Below are 17,276 nucleotides of genomic sequence, written 5' to 3'. Positions count from 1 at the left end.
ACATAGAAGATAGGAGCAGAAGTAGGCCATTTGGCCCCTTGAGCCTGCTCCGCCATTCAACGAGATCATGACTGATCATCCAAATTCAGTACCCTGTCCCCGCTTTCTCCCCATATCCCTTGATCCCTTTAGCCTTAAGAAATATATCCAACTCCTTCTTGAATATATTTAATGAATTGGCCTCCACTGCCTTCTGTGGTAGAGAATTCCACAGGTTCACCACTCTCTGGGTGAAGAAATTCCTCCTCATCTCTGTCCTAAATGGCTTACCCCTTATCCTTAGACTGTGACCCCTGGTTCTGGACTCCCCGACCATCGGAAACATCCTTCCTGCATGTAGTCTGTCTAGTCTTATTAGAAATTTATAAGTTTCAATGAGATCCCCTCTCATTCTTCTAAACTCCAGCGAGTATAAGCCCAATCGACCCAATCTCTCCTCATACGTCATTCCTGCCATCCCAGGTATCAGCCTGGTGAATCTTCGCTGCACTCCCTCCATGGCAAGAACGTCCTTCCTCAGATAAGGCGACCAAAACTGCACACAATACTCAAGGTGTGGTCTCACCAAGGCCATGTACAACTGCAGCAAGACATCCTTGCTCCTGTACTTGAACCTTCTTGCTACGAAGGCCAACATACCATTTGCCTTCTTAACCGCCTGCTGCACCTGCATGCTTACCTTCAGCGACTGGTGCACAAGGACACCCAGGTCTCGTTGCACTTCCCTTTCTCCCAATCTATTGCCATTCAAATAATAATCTGCCTTCCTGTTTTTGACACCAAAGTGGATAACCTCGCAATAATCCACGTTATATTGCATCGGCCATGCTTCTGCCCAATCACCTAACCTGTCCAAATCATACTGGAGTTTCTCGGCACCCTCCTCACAGCACGCACACCCACCCAGCTTTGTGTTGTCTGCAAACTTGGAGATATTACATTTAGTTCCCTCGTCTAGATCATTAATATATATTGTGAATAGCTGGGGTCCTAGCACCGATCCCTGCGGTACCCCACTAGTCACTGCCTGCCACTCGGAAAAAGACCCGTTTATTCCAACTCTCTGCTTTCTGTCTGCCAACCAGTTCTCTATCCAAGACAGTACCATACCCCCATCTCATGTGCTTTAACTTTGCACGCTCATCTCTTATGCGGGACCTTATCGAAAGCCTTCTGAAAGTCCAAATACACCACATCCACTGGTTCTCCCTTATCTATTTTACCAGTTACATCCTCAAAAAATTCCAGTAGATTAGTCAAGCACGATTTACCTTTTGTAAATCCATGTTGACTTTGTCCGATCCTGTCACTGTTTTCCAAGTGCTCTGCTATTACATCTTTTATAATGGACTCTAGCATTTTCCCCACTACCGATGTCAGGCTTACCGGTCTATAATTCCCCGTTTTCTCTCTACCACCTTTTTTGAATAGTGGGGTAACATTAGCTACCCTCCAATCCATGGGTACTGTTCCAGAGTCTATCGAATTTTGGAACATGATCAGCAACGCATCTACTATTTCTAGGGCCACTTCCTTAAGTACCCTAGGATGTAGATGATCAGGCCCTGGGGATTTATCGGCCTTCAATCCTGTTAATCTCCCTAACACCATTTCCCTACAAATACTGATTTCTTTCAGTTCCTCCCTCTCATTAGACCCTATGTTCCCCGACATCTCTGGGAGGTTATTTGTGTCCTCCTTTGTGAAGACAGAACCAAAGTATGTATTTAATTGGTCTGCCATTTCTTTGTTTCCCCATTATAAATTCCCCTGATTCGGACTGCAAGGGACCTACGCTTGACTTGACCAATCTTTATCTCTTCACATATCTATAAAAACTTTTAGAGTCAGTTTTTATGTTCCCTGCAAGCTTACTCTCATACTCTATTTTCCCCTTCTTAATTAATCCCTTTGTCCTCCTTTGTTGAATCCTAAACAGCTCCCAATCCTCAGGTTTACTGTTTTTTTCTGGTGAATTTATATGCCCTCTCCTTGGACCTAATTTCCCTGGTTAGCCACGGTTGAGTCACCTTTTTTGTTTTATTTTTATGCCAAACTGGGATGAACAAATGTTGTAGTTCATCCATGCGATCTTTGAATGTTTGCCATTGCCTATCCACCGTCAACCCTTTGAGTGACATTCCCCAATCAATCCTACCCAACTCGTGCCTCATACCATCGTAGTTTCCTTTATTTAAATTCAGGACTCGAGTCTCTGAGTCAACTACTTCACTCTCCATCTTAATGAAGAATTCTATCATACTATGATCGCTCTGACCCAAGGGGCCTCGCACAAGATTGCGAATTAATCCTTTCTCATTACATAATACCCAGTCTATGATGGCCTGATCTCTAGTTGGTTCCTCGACATATTGGTCCAGGAAACCACCCCGTATATACTCCAGGAATTCCTCCTCCACGGTATTGTTACTAATTTGATTAGCCCAATCTATATGTAGATTAAAGTCACCCATGATAACTGCTGTGCCCTTATTGCACGCTTCTCTAATTTCCGTTTTAATGCAATCCCCAACCTCCGCATTACTGTTTGGAGGTCTATATACCTCTCCCACTAACGTTTTCTGCCCCTTGGTATTTCTCAGTTCTACCCATACAGATTCCACATCATCAGAGCTAATATCCTTCCTTACAATTGTGCTAATCCCCTCTTTAACCAGCAATGCTACCCCACCTCCTTTTCCTTTTTGCCTATCATTCCTGAATATTGAATACCCCTGGATGTTGAGTTCCCAGCCTTGGCCACCCTGGAGCCATGTTTCCGGAATCCAAATCATATCATATTCGTTTACCTCTATTTGCGCAGCTAATTCATCCACCTTATTACGAATGCTCCTAACATTAAGACACCTAGGGCTAGATTTTCAGTATAGACAGTTTTGGGGCGCTAACCTTAGCGCCCGCCCCAAAGTAGCGCCCCGTTGCCGGAAATTCAGTGGCTTCGCCCTAAGAGGTTGGTGGAGCGCTAAAAGAGGCGTTCCACTACTATCTTTAGGCGCTAAGCCGGCGGTGCAGAGCGCAACACCCGAGCTCGGGCGCAGCGCACGGCAGACACTCTGGTGCCAGTGAGCTCTTAAAGGGGAAGGGTGCATGTGTTTTTTGCAAAGGCAGAGTCTGGGGGGGAAAAGAGGAGGAGGAGGAGGAGGAGGAGGAGGAGGAGGAGGAGGGAAACATAAATACACCATTCACAACACACTGGATCCGTCCATTATAGTGCAGGAGGAGGGCCCTTTAATTTGCGCTCCCCAGGGTGCGTTGCGTTCCATTTTACAAACGCTCTGGACGCCAGCCGCACAATCGGGCGGTCCGACTGAAGTTTGTATTCGGGGCGGCCAAAGGGCGTTGCACGAGGATGTGACGTCATTTTCTGCGCGCGCAGCCGGGCGGCCGCTAAACTTTGCGCCGGCGCTAACGGGCAACTTAATTTGGGGCGGGGCGCAAACTGCGCTGCGCCCGGGCGCTACACGCATAGCGCCCGAAAATCACTTCTCTTAAGGCGCTAACTGCTGGCGCAAGCAACTGAAAATCTAGCCCAAAGCCTTTAGGCTTGTTTTTTTAACGCGCTTAGACCTTTTAGAATTATTATTTACTGTGGCCATGTTTGATTTAAACCCTTGATTTCTCTGACTGCCACTTTTGTTTTTCTCCTTCCTGTCTTTTGCTTCTATTCTTGTTTCCCTTTCCTCTGTCTCCCTGCTCAGGTTCCCAACCCCCTGCCATTTTAGTTTAAACCCTCCACCAGAGCACTAGCAAACACTCCCCCTAGGACATCGGTCCCGGTCCTGCCCGGGTTCAAACCGTCCGGTTTGTACTGGTCCCACCTCCCCCAGAACCGGTTCCAATGTACCAGGAGTTTGAATCCCTCCCCCTTGCACCATTCCTCTAGCCACGTATTCATCTGAAATATCCTTCTATTTGTACTCTGACTAGCACGTGGCACTGGTAGCAATCCTGAGATTACTACCTTTAAGGTCCTATTTTTTAAATTTACCTCCTAACTCCCTATATTCAGCTTTTAGGACCTCATCCCATTTTTTACCTATATCGTTGGTACCTATATGCACCACGACAACTGGCTGTTCACCCTCCCCTTCCAAAATGTTCTGCAGCCGCTCTGAGACATCCTTGACCCTTGCACCAGGGAGGCAACACCATCCTGGAGTCTCATTTGTGGCCGCAGAAACGCCTATCTATTCCCCTTACAATAGAATCCCCTATTACTATAGTTCTACCCCTCTTTTTCCTCCCGTCCTGTGCAGCAGAACCACCCCTGGTGCCAGGAAGTTGGCTGCTGCTGCCTTCCCCTGCTAAGTCACACCCCCCAACAGTATCCAAAGTGGTATATCTATTTGAGAGGGGGATGACTACAGGGGACTCCTGCACTACCTGCCTGCGCCTACTACTCTGCCTGGTGATCACCCGTTCCCTTTCTGCCTGTGCAACCTTTACCTGCGGTGTGACCAACTGATTAAACGTGATATCCACGACCTCCTCAGCATCGCGAATGCTCCAGTATGTATCCACTCGCAGCTCCAGCGCTGCAATGCAGTCTGCCAGTAGCTGCAGCTGGATACACTTCCTGCACACATGGTAGTCAGGGACACAGGAAGTGTCCCTGATTTCCCACATAGCGCAGGAGGGGCATACTACGGGGCCGAGCTATGCTGCCATGACTTACCCTTTAATTAATCTAAATTAAATCAATTCAATACCACCAATTAAATGATATACTCAAGGGCCCTTGGTTACTAGTACTAGAAACTATGACCACACACAAAAAAATTAAGACCTTCCAACATTTACAAACTATGAACCCTAACTGTCAAACTAACCTGGCCGTACTCACCCAATCAGCTGCTCCCTCCTGTCCGCGTCATGTTCCGAATCGTGAGGATGCAGAGAAACTCCAGTATGATTTGGACAGGTTGGGTGATTGGACAGATGCATGGCAAATGCAGTATAATGTGGATAAATGTGAGGTTATCCACTTCGGTGGCAAAAACAGATTATCTGAACGGCAATAGATTGGGAAAAGGGGGAAGTGCAACGAGACCTGGGTGTCCTTGTGCACCAATCGCTGAAGGTAAGCATGTAGGTGCAGCAGGCGGTTAAGGCGGCAAATGGTATGTTGGCCTTACAGCGAGAAGATTCGAGTACAGGAGCAAGAATGTCTTGCTGCAGTTATACAGGGCCTTGGTGAGACCACTCCTTGAGTATTGTGTGCAGTTTTGGTTGCCTTATCTGAGGAAAGATGTTCTTGCCATGGAGGGAGTGCAGTGAAGATTCACCAGGCTGATACCTGGGATGGCAGGAATGACTTATGAGGAGAGATTGGGTCGATTAGGCTTATTTTCGCTAGAGTTTAGAAGAATGAGAGGGGGATCTCATTGAAACATATAAAATTCTAACAGGACTAGACAGACTAGATGCAGGAAGGATGTTCCCGATGGCGGGGGAGTCCAGAACCAGGGGTCACAGTCTAAGGATAAGGGGTAAGCCATTTAGGACGGAGATGAGGAGGAATTTCTTCACCCAGAGAGTGGTGAACCTGTGGAATTCTTTACCACACAAGGCAGTTGAGGCCAATTCATTAAATATATTCAAGAAGGAGTTAAATATATTTCTTAAGGCTAAAGGGATCAAGGGATATGGGGAGAAAGCAGGGACAGGGTACTGAATTTGGATGATCAGCCATGATTTCATTAAATGGCGGAACAGGCTCGAGGGGCTGAATGGCCTACTCCTGCTCCTATCTTCTATGTTTCTATTCTACAGCTCCTTGCGTTGTTCCACTATCTATTCAAATAAAGCTAATGCATCTCCAGCAATAGATTCTCTACTCACCCCCAGTCACCTCCGGTGGCCCCTCCACCTGATTCTACCCCGGTTCTCTCCTCTTCATCTACATCCTGCTCCTCAGGTGACATCATCCACAGACGCAGGTGATACCCATCCCTAACTCTCCACCACCTATGTACAGCATATATTCAACAGGAGGGGGGATTGGAAACTATAGTTATGAGAAGAGACTTGCGGCCTTGAGACTATATCTACTGGAGCGGAGAAGATTAAGAGGAGATTTGATCGAGGTTTTTAACATAAAAGATTTTGATAGGGGGAATAAAGATAGACCATTTCCACTAGCTGGAGAGTCAGCGATGAGGGGTCATCAATTTAAAATTGTCACAAAGTGGAGAGGGGGGTTTGATGTCTGCTTCCCTGTCTATTTCCATTTCTGAAATGCTTTAAGACTTTAAGGTGCGATAAAAATGCAAGATGTTATTGTATCAGTATAGGAATAGGAGCTGAATACACAAATTATATGAATGAGGTGCGAGTATATAAGAACATAAGAAATAGGAGCAGGAGTAGGCCATTTGGCCCTTCGAGCCTGCGCTGCCATTCATCAAGATCACAGTTGATCTTCTACCTCAACTCCACCTTCCTGCACTATCCCCATATCCCTTAATTCCCTTTGTTCCCAAAAATTTATCAACCCATCTTGAACATACTCAACGACTGAGCATCCACAGCTCTCAGGGGTAGAGAATTCCAAAGATTCACAACCCTTTGAGTGAAGAAGTTTCTTCTCATCTCAGTCCTAAATGGCCTACCCCTTATTCTGTGACTGTGATCTCGTGTTCTAGATTCCCCAGCCAGGGGAAACATTTTCCCAGCGTTAACCCTGTCAAGCCCCTTAAGAATTTTATGTTTCAATTAGATCACCTCTCATTCTTCTAAACTCTAAGGAATATAGGCCTAGTCTACTCAATCTCTCCTCATAGGGAAATCCCCTCATCCCAGGAACCTGTCTAATGAACCTTCGCAGCACTCCCTTTAAGGGAAGTATATCTTTCCTTAGGTAAGGAGACCAGAAGTGTACACAGTATTCCAGGTGTGGCCTCACCAATGCCCTGTACTAAGACTTCTTTACTCTTATACTCTAATCCCTTTGTAACAAAAGCTAATATACCATTTGCTTTCCTAATTGCTTGCTGTACCTGCATGTTAACTTTCTGTGATTCATATACAAGGACACCCAGGTCCCTCTGAGTGCAAACATTTCCCAGTCTCTCACCATTCAAAAAATATTGTTGTTTTATTTTTCCTACTAAAGTGGATAACTTCACACTTCCCCACACTGTATTTCATTTGCCATGTTCTTGCCCACTGAGTCAACCTGTCTATATCTCTCTGCAGCCTCTTTGCGTCCTCCTCACAGTTTACTTTCCTACCTAACTTTGTATCAACAACAAACTTGGATACGTTACACTCAGTCCTTTCATCTAAGTCATTAATATAGATTGTAAATATGAGGGGAGTATAAGTAAATAACCGAGAGTGTACATGAATACATGAGAGGGGTATGAGCACAGTATGGTATGAGTAGATGAGGGAGGTACAAGTAGAAGAGAAGAACTTGCATTTCACATCTTCAAGCTATCCCAAAGCAGTTCGCAGCCGCTGAATTTTTTTTATGAAGTACAGTCGCTGTTGTTTTGTAAGCAAACATGTATCCAATTTGCACATCCTAAGATCCCACAAACAGCAAATGAAATGTGACCAGTTACTCTGTTTTGCACATTCATTTTAATGCTTACTGCTAAATGGAACTCCCCTTTAATTTTCCTCCAACATAGACAAGTAAACATTTTGAACAGCACAGAGACACAAAGTGTATTTGGTTTGTAGAGTTTTTAGATTTCAAAATTATTATTTTTTTGCGATAAAGCTGAAGTTTATAAATCATCAAGAGATAAGGACTCAAAAATTTGAGTGTGCTGAAACAAACCTGCAAACATTGGTAATGTCTGCTCCAGAATACCCTTCCATTTGTTCTGCTATTTTTTTGACATCCACATCATCTGTCACCTCCAGTTCTCGGAGGTTTATCCGCAGCAGCTCCTCTCTGCCCGTTGCTGAAATAAAAATTGAAGAGAGTAAATTTTACTTGCCATATTAAACCAATTTTAAAATAAATCTCCCCAGACTAGCAGTATTACATACAAACATGGACACCTAATGGGGCCTTTATTAAAGCCTAGAGTTGAGAAGGTCAAAATCCTGAATTTGCACCATTAAAATGTGATGTCAAGATTTTCCTGCTGCTCCTTTTCACATTTGCTTTGCTAAACAATGTATTCAATTACAGATAATGCAAACAGCATAACTCCGGATTCAGCCCGGCAGTATTAAAAAAGGGAGCAAGATTAGGGTTATAGCATTCAAAAGTAACAATAGATACATTTGGCAATTAAAACACCATTTTAACAAGGAACCCATCAGAAATTAAAATATTTACTGTTAAATTACGATTTTTTTCCTGTACAGCAATATCCGTAAAGCTGAATGATAATCTAGATGACACAATTTCAGAAAAACACTAAAGGAGCAGAAATGACCAAAGTGGATAGCACATGTTCAATAAAATATTTTGACAAGTTTGTGTCATGGAAAAGTCGCACCTTTTAACTGAAGATCAGAAAGACCAAGTTTTCATTGCACACACAGGCTCTAATCTTTATATCTCTCATAAGCTGGTTGTGTTAACACTTTATTTTAACTAAACTGTCATCAGTACCTGAAGGCAAAGGAATATAAATCCGCTTTTCTAGACGCCTTCTTAGAGCTTCATCAATATCCCATGGGAAGTTAGTAGCTGCCAGAACCAGAACCATCTTGCAAGGATCATCATTTTCTGATGCACCTCCAACACCTACAATACAGGGATATAAACATATCAATATAAGTACAAGAGAAAGGAAAAGAACAAGAGAGGAGAAAGTGAGAAAGAGAAAAAGAAAAAAAGAAAAAGGGGCAAAAGAGAAAAAGGAGCGAAAGAGAAAAAGGAGAGAGAGACAGAAAGAAAGAGAAAGAAGAGGGAAGAGAAAAAAAAAGAACGAGAAAGAGAGGCAAATGGTATGCTGGCCTTCATTACAAGAGGATTTGTGTACAGGAGTAAAGAAGTCTTACTCCAATTATATAGGGCCTTGGTGAGACCACACCTGAAACACTGTGGTCTCCTTACCTAAGAAAGGATGTACTTGCCATAGAGGGAGTGCAACGAAGGTTCACCAGACTGATTCCTGGGATGGCGGGACAGTCGTAGGAGAAGAGATTGAGTAAACTAGGCCTGTATTCTCTTGAATTCAGAAGAATGAGAGGGGATCTCATTGAAGCATACAAAATGATTACAGGGCTTGATAGGGCGGATGCTGGGAGAATGTTTCCCTTGGCTGGGGAGTCTAGAACCAGGGGCCACAGCCTCAGAATAAAGGGTAGGCCATTCAGGACTGAGATGAGAAGACATTTCTTCACACAGAGGGTGGTGAATCTTTGGAATTCTCTACTCCAGAGGGCTGTGGAGGCTCAGTCATTGGATATATTCAAAACAGAAGTCGATAGATTTTGACTAGTAAGGGCATCAAGGGATATGGCGATAAGGCCGGTGAATAGAATTGAGGCAGACGATCAGCTATGATCTCATTAAATGGCGGAGCAGGCTCGAAGGGCCGAATGACCTACTCCTGCTCCTATTTCTTAAGTCATGAGGGGGGGGGGGCGAGAGGGGGCCCGGGCGGGGGGCAAGAGAGGGGGGCGGCGGGGGCAAGAGAGGGGGGCGGCGGGGGCAAGAGAGGGGGGCGGCGGGGGCAAGAGAGAAAGAAGAGAAAGAGACAGAAAGAGGAAGATAAAGAACGAGAAAGATAAAGAACAAGAAAGAAAAGGGAGAAAGAGAGAACGAAAAAGTAAGAAAATACAAGGTAAAAAAGAGAAAAAGGAAAAAGAAAGAGAAAGAGAGAGGAAGAAAAACCAAAAGAGAAAGAAAAAGAAAGCTTTGCATTTATCGAATACCTTTCATGATCTCAGGATGTCCCAAAGCACTTTACAGTCAATGAAGTACTTTTTGAAGTGTAGTCACTGTTGTAATGTACGAAACATTAATTTAGGCCATGAATGTTAGATTGCCTGTCTCAGGTATGGTCTTCCTTATTGCCTGGATGAAGTTCAATTTCCATATACCAAGTAGAGCGGGAGGAGAGAGCCAGAGTGGCAGTGTACCATAAAAAGAGCAGGAGCTGAGAGCCAGAGCGGCAAAAGAGCGGACCTAATTGGAGACGCCAGTGGGACCTTCACTATTTCCCAAAAAATAAGGTGTGACGTCACAGGGCAGCAGTACAGTCTGAGTTGGCTGACCTACGGGAGGAATGGAGTCGGAGACCAGGGATAAAGGCAAGTGCGCAGCAGAGGCCTGGGAGTCTGAGTGAGCGGACTACCTGCGAGGGAGACAGTTGGCAAGTGACACAACGAAGGAGTGACGTCAGAATTCAAAGGTGTCGCTGGCACAAGGGAGCCGAGAGGTGAATATAGGGTGAGTATTTGTAGTAAGGTAATGGACCAGAAATTCAGGTCCCAACGCGCGAGTACGCACGTGGTACTGTAGGCCCAACGAAAGTGCCGGTTTTGTGCATGCGCGGGAAACCAGCACTTCCGTTCCCCTGAAAGAGGTTGACAGGTGGAACGTGTGCGCAGGAGAGGCAGCGCGTGCGCATCGAACTTACGGTTTTTTTTGCAGGTTTCTCCGGGAGGGTAAGTCTCCAGCAGTTACAATTGTAAAAAGTAGGTGCAAGGCCTGCTTTTAACAAGGTAAGTGGTGAATTAATTAAAATTAAAACATTTTTTCCACAGATTTATAATTTTTAAATACTTTAAAGAAAGGTAAGTTTATTTTTAGCCCCGTTAGAAAATATAATTAATTTTTTCAAAAATTTAAATTATTGTTTAAAATAGTTATTTCATGTAATTTATAGTTATTTTAAAAATGTGATTAAAAAAAAAAATTTATTTGAAGTTTTAGTGATGTTTTGTGGCTTATAGGTTTGACAGCACTTCCTGTCAAACTTATGAAGCATTCCCTGCTACCATTGGCTCTCCATGGCCCATGTGATCCCAGGGAACGCATTGAACTAACTGCACCCCTGGGATACGCAAGCACTGCGCGCCGGCAGTTGGAGGAGACCCAGGATCGGAATCCCACGCGGGCCCACAGCTCAACGGCCAGCGCGCTAGGTAAGTGCAGGTCGGGGGCTTGCACCTGCGGGAAGCCCCCGACCCGAATTTCTGGGCCTTCTTTTGTTCTGTTTTGAGTATATTTCTGCTAAGTTGTACATAGCCTATCTAATAGAGGGAAGCGCTGATTGGTGGGTAGCTGTTGAGTGTTTCTTGTTAAGTTTTAAGTTTATTTCTGCTAAATTACCTCCATAGTCTGGTAAATAGAGGCATGGCAGGGCAGCTCAGCCCGTGATTTGCACATAGAAACATAGAAGATAGGAGCAGGAGTAGGCCATTCGGCCCCTCGAGCCTGCTCCGCCATTCAATGAGATCATGGCTAATCATCCAAATTCAATACCCTGTCCCTGCTTTCTCTCCACAACCCTTGATCCCTTTAGCCTCAAGAAATATATCTAACTCCTTCTTGAATATATTTAATGAATTGGCCTCTACTGCCTTCTGTGGTAGAGAATTCCACAGGTTCACCACTCTCTGGGTGAAGAAATTCCTCCTCATCTCTGTCCTAAATCCTTAAGACTGTGACCCTGGTTCTGGACTCCCCGGCCATCGGGAACATCCTTCCTGCATCTAGTCTGTCTAGTCCTGTTAGAATTTTATAAGTTTCAATGATATCCCCTCTCATTCTTCTAAACTCCAGCGAGTATAAGCCCAATCGACCCAATCTCTCCTCATACATCATTCCTGCCATCCCAGGTATCAGCCTGGTGAATCTTCGCTGCCCTCCCTCCATGGCAAGAACATCCTTCCTCAGATAAGGCGACCAAAACTGCACACAATACTCAAGGAGTGGTCTCACCAAGGCCCTGTACAACTGCAGCAAGACATCCTTGTTCCTGTACTCGAACCCTTTTGCTACGAAGGCCAACATACCATTTGCCTTCTTAACCGCCTGCTGCAACTGCATGCTTACCTTCAGCGACTGGTGCACAAGGACACCCAGGTCTCGTTGCACTTCCCCTTCTCCCAATCTATTGCCATTCAAATAATAATCTGCCTTCCTGTTTTTGACACCAAAGTGGATAACCTCACATTTATCCACGTTATATTGCATCTGCCATGCTTCTGCCCAATCACCCAACCTGTCCAAATCATCCTGGACTTTCTCGGCATCCTCCTCACAGCACACACGCCCACCCAGCTTTGTGTCGTCTGCAAACTTGGAGATATTACATCTAGTTCCCTTGTCTAGATCATTAATATATATTGTGAATAGCTGGGGTCCTAGCATCGGTCCCTGCGGTACCCCACTAGTCACTGCCTGCCACTCGGAAAAAGACCCGTTTATTCCAACTCTTTGCTTTCTGTCTGCCAACCAGTTCTCTATCCAAGTCAATACCTTACCCCCAATCCCATGTGCTTTAACTTTACACGCTAATCTCTTATGCGGGACCTTATCGAAAGCCTTCTGAAAGTCCAAATACACCACATCCACTGGTTCTCCCTTATCTATTTTACCAGTTACATCCTCAAAATTCCAGTAGATTAGTCAAGCACAATTTACCTTTTGTAAATCCATGTTGACTTTGTCCGATCCTGTCACTGTTTTCCAAGTGCTCTGCTATTACATCTTTTATAATGGACTCCAGCATTTTCCCCCACTACCGATGTCAGGCTTACCGGTCTATAATTCCCCGTTTTCTCTCTACCACCTGAAGTGGTGGAACCGGAGACGCTCAATGTTTTCAAGGGGAGACTGGATCGGCACTTGAGGGAAATAAACTTGCAGGGCTACAGGGATAGAGCGGGGTAATGGGACTGACTGGATTGCTCTGCAGAGAGCCGGCACGGACTCGATGGGCCAAACAGCCTCCTTCTGTACCATTATGACTATGACTTTACTCTTGATAATCATAGAATCATACAGCACAGGAGGTCATTCAGCCCATTGGGCCTGTGCCAGCTCTTTGAAAGAGCTATCCAATTAGTCCCCCTCCCCCATAGCCCTGAAAATGTTTCCGTTTCAAGTATTTATCCAATTCTCTTTGAAAGTTACTACTGAATCTGCTTCCACCGCCCTTTCAGGCAGTGCATTCCAGAACAGAACAACTCGCTGCGTAAAAAGAATTAGTCCCACCCCTCTGCACTTTCATCAAAAGCTCACCCTATTTTTTTATACAAAAGATGATTTGCTCTTCCCAGGTCTCGTCAATAGATGTGCAAATAGCACACTGACAGATTGTATTTATCAGGCCACAAACAAAATCGGGTTTATTGAGAAATGACATTAAAAACAAGAGGAAACAGCAGATTTCACTAGATTATGATACTTAACTCACAGAAACTGTTACAAACCAATAAAAACCTCTCAAAGTGCTTGAATTTCTCCATGATAAAACGTCACTTGGACCAGAGTCCATAATGTGACATTTATATGTGAAATTGGATATTTATGGAGATTTTTCACCAGCTTCAGCTCATCAATTGCATGTCTTGCAGGGCCCCATGTTGGGACAAACTAACACAAACTATTAGTTTGGTCTCCTCCTTGCAGCCAGGTATGTTTTGGGATCTTTTTAAACCTCCTTATCCTAGATGAGGGCCGTTCTGCCTGGTACGGCCCTCATCTCCGCTCACTGCCGCCCCCCCTCCCAACCCACCATCTGCCGGGACCACAAAAAGCACTATCAGGTCCTGCACTCGTCTGCCAAAATTGCTCACTATTCCAGGATCATTCTGGAAAGCAAAGATAACCTCCGGCTTCATTTCTCTACTTCAAACCATCTTCTTAAACCCCTCTCCAGTCTCCTCCACCCTGACCTCCAACAACAAATGCGAGGAGCTCATGGACTTCTTTGTCACTAAGATTGAGACCATCAGCTGCCTCTGCCACTTCCCTCCCTTCCCCTAGCCCACTGGGCCAAACTTCCTCTAAGGATCCGCCCTGTCCTAGCCCTGAAGTCACATCTTTCTCCAGTTTCTCTCCGATCTCCCATCATGCCCTCGCCAATCTCCCCTCATGGCTACTTCGAGCTCATCATAGAAAGTTACAGCACGGAAGGAGGCCATTTCGGCCCCTCGTGTCCGCGCCGGCCAACAAAGAGCTATCCAGCCTAATCCCACTTCCCAGCTCTTGGTCCGTAGCCCTGCAGGTTACAGCATCCCAAGTGCACATCCAAGTACTTTTTAAATGTGGTTAGGGTTTCTGCCTCTACCACCCTTTCAGGCAGTGAGTTCCAGACCCCCATAATCCTCTGGGTGAAGAAATTTCCCCTCAAATCCCCTCTAAACCTTCCACCAATTACTTTAAATCTGTGCCCCCTGGCTTTTGACCCCTCTGCTAAGGGAAATAGGTCCTGTCTATCCACTTTATCTAGGCCCCTCATAATTTTATACACCTCAATAAGGTCTCCCCTCAGCCTCCTCTATTCCAAGGAAAACAAACCCAGCCTATCCAGTCTTTCCTCATAGCCAAGATTCTTTACTCCCGGCAACATCCTTGTAAATCTCCTCTGTACCCTCTTTAGTTCAATCACATCTTTCCTGTAATGTGGTGACCAGAACTGCACGCAGTACTCTAGCCGAGTCCCAACTAGTGTTTTATACAGTTGAAGCATAACCCCCCCTTATACAGTTGAAGCATAACCCCACCTTGTCATTTTGTCCACAAGACCCACTTCATGCTCCCTCGACCCTATTCCCACTAAGTTGCTGACCACCCAACTTCCCTTTCTGGCTCCCACGTTAACTGATATTGTTAACAGTTCTCTCTCCTCAGGTACTTTCCCCTCTCTTTCAAATCTGCCGTCATCACCCCTCCTCAAAAAACCAACCCTTGACCTCTCCGGTCTTGCAAACAACCGTCCCATCTCCAACCTCCCTTTCCTCTCCAAAGTCCTTGAATATGTTGACACCGCCTAAATCCGTGCCCATTTTTCCCACAACTCCCAAGTTTCAATCCCTCCAATCAGGTTTCTGCCCCTGCCACAGTGCGAAACAGCTCTCAAAGTGACAAATGGCATCCTAGGTATAAAGGTAAACTATCCCTCCTCATCCTTCTCGACCTGTCTGCAGCCTTTGACATGCCTCTCCAACGTCATCCAGCTGAGTGGGACTGCACTCGCCTGGTTCCATTCTTACCTATCTAATCGTAGCCAGCAATGGTTTCTCTTCCCGCTCCATTACCTCTGGCGTCCCAAGGATCTATCCTTGGCTCCCCCGTTCTTATTTCTCATCTATATGTTGCCCATCAGCGACATCATTCGAAAACATAGCATCGGTTTCCACATCTATGCTGAAGACACCCAGCTCTACCGCACCACCTCTCTCGACCCCTCCACTGTCTCTAAATTATCAGACTGCTTGTCCGACATCCAGTACTGGATGAGCATAAATTTCCTCCAACTAAATATTGGGAAGACCGAAGCCATCGTCTTCGGTCCCCGCCACAAACTCAGTTCCCTTGCTACCGACTCCATCTCTCTCCCTGGCAACTGTCTGAGGCTGAACCAGACTGGTCGCAATCTTGGTGTCATATTTGACCCTGAAGTGTTCTTCCGACCACATATCCACACCATCACTAAGACCGCCTATTTCCGGGTCATCGCCTGATTCTGCCCCTGCCTCAGCTTATCTGCTGCTGAAACCCTCATCCATGCCTTTGTTAGCTGTAGACTTGACTTTTCCAACCCACTCCTGGCTGGCCTCCCACGTTCTATCCTCCGTAAACTTGAGGTCATCTAAAACTGCTGCCCATGTCCTAACTCGCACCAAGTTCTGTTCACCCATCACCCCGGTGTTCACTGACCTACATTGGCTCCTGATTAAGCAACACCTCGATTTTAGAATTCTCATCTTGTTTTCAAATCCCTCCTGATCTCTGTAATCTCCTCCAGCCCCACAACCCTCTGATATCTCTCCGCTCCTCTAATTCTGGTCGCTTCAGCATCCCCGATTTCAATCATTCCACCATTGCCGGCCGTGCCTTCAGCTGCCAAGGCCCTAAGCTTTGGAATTCCCAGCCTAAACCTCTCCACCTCTCTATCTTTCTTCCCTCCTTTAAAACCTACCAGTTTGACCAAGCTTTTGGCCATCTGTCCTAATATCTCCATATGTGGCTCGGTGTCAAATTTTGTTTTACAACGCTCCTGTGAAGCGTCTTGGGATGTTTTATTACTATATAAATACAAGTTGTGTTGTTGTAGTAGAATATTTTACTACTTAAATTTTAGATGACTCTCATTGGTGAGTGTCAACTCCCCATAGCTCGAGAAAGTATCCATCCTTGTCTGTAATGTGTTTAGGATAAAGAAAAAGAAAACGCTGCCTTGATTTTAAACATATTTTAGAGTATAACATCAGACCTCATTTTAAGTTTAAAATATCACGGGTATTTTTTGTAAAAGCTAAAGAAGCACATCAACAACATTCATGTAATAGAGTAGCAAACTCAGAGTAGACAAAATAATACAAAGATAATATCTCTTAAGAACTAAGCTGATGCTTAGTAAATAACTTTTAAATAATGATGATTTTTATTTTACCACTGTGGGTGCCTAATTAATCTACACTGCTTTTTGGAAATATCAAACCAATTTTCTTAGTATTTTCAACCTGATCGATTCTTTCCTAATTTACTTATCAAACTGTGGCTACAAGAGCAGGTCAGAGGCTGGGTATTCTGCAGTGAGTATCTCACCTCCTGACTCCCCAAAACCTTTCCACCATCTACAAAACACAAGTCAGGAGTGTGATGGAATACACTCCTCTTGCCTGGATGAGTGCAGCTCCAACAACACTCAAGAAGCTAGACACCAACCAAGACAAAGCAACCCACTTGTTTGGCACCCCATCCACCACCTTAAACATTCACTCCCTCCACCACCGGCGTACCATGGCTGCAGTGTGTACCATCTACAAGATGCACTGCAGCAACTCGCCAAGGCTTCAGCAGCACCTCCCAAACCCGCGACCTCTACCACCTAGGGCAAGGGCAGCAGGCGCATGGGAACACCACCACCTCCAAGTTCCCCGACAAGTCACACATCATGCGAACTTGGAAGTATATCGCTGTTCCTTCATCGTCGCTGGGTCAAAATCCTGGAACCCCCCTCCCTAACAGCACTGTGGGAGCACCTTCACCACATGGACTGCAGCGGTTCAAGAAAGCGGCTCACCACCACCTTCTCAAGGGCAACTAGAGATGGCAATGCAGTGGGGAAAGAGTTAAACTGACATCGCTGGAAGTTTCA

General features: G+C 45.3%; 1 protein-coding gene across 1 annotated transcript in view; it reads right to left on the bottom strand.

The window, feature by feature from the left end:
* Positions 1 to 17,276, bottom strand: part of LOC147112482 (katanin p60 ATPase-containing subunit A1-like) — a 76,404-nt gene that overhangs the window by 4,961 nt on the left and 54,167 nt on the right. Inside the window, exons 7-8 of the mRNA XM_085996772.1 lie at positions 8,600 to 8,734; positions 7,811 to 7,937 (exon numbers count right to left, since the gene is read on the bottom strand). Of these exons, the coding sequence (XP_085852898.1) occupies positions 7,811 to 7,937; positions 8,600 to 8,734 (262 nt within the window). The remainder of the gene's footprint in view (positions 1 to 7,810; positions 7,938 to 8,599; positions 8,735 to 17,276) is intronic.

Source organism: Somniosus microcephalus, chromosome 9, assembly GCF_052327205.1.
Source record: "Somniosus microcephalus isolate GS21.2 chromosome 9, FLI_Smic_1.0, whole genome shotgun sequence".
In the NCBI taxonomy this organism is placed as follows: Eukaryota; Metazoa; Chordata; class Chondrichthyes; order Squaliformes; family Somniosidae; genus Somniosus; species Somniosus microcephalus.
Note: the sequence above shows the minus strand (reverse complement) of the source record. Positions and strands in the feature narration are given on the sequence as shown.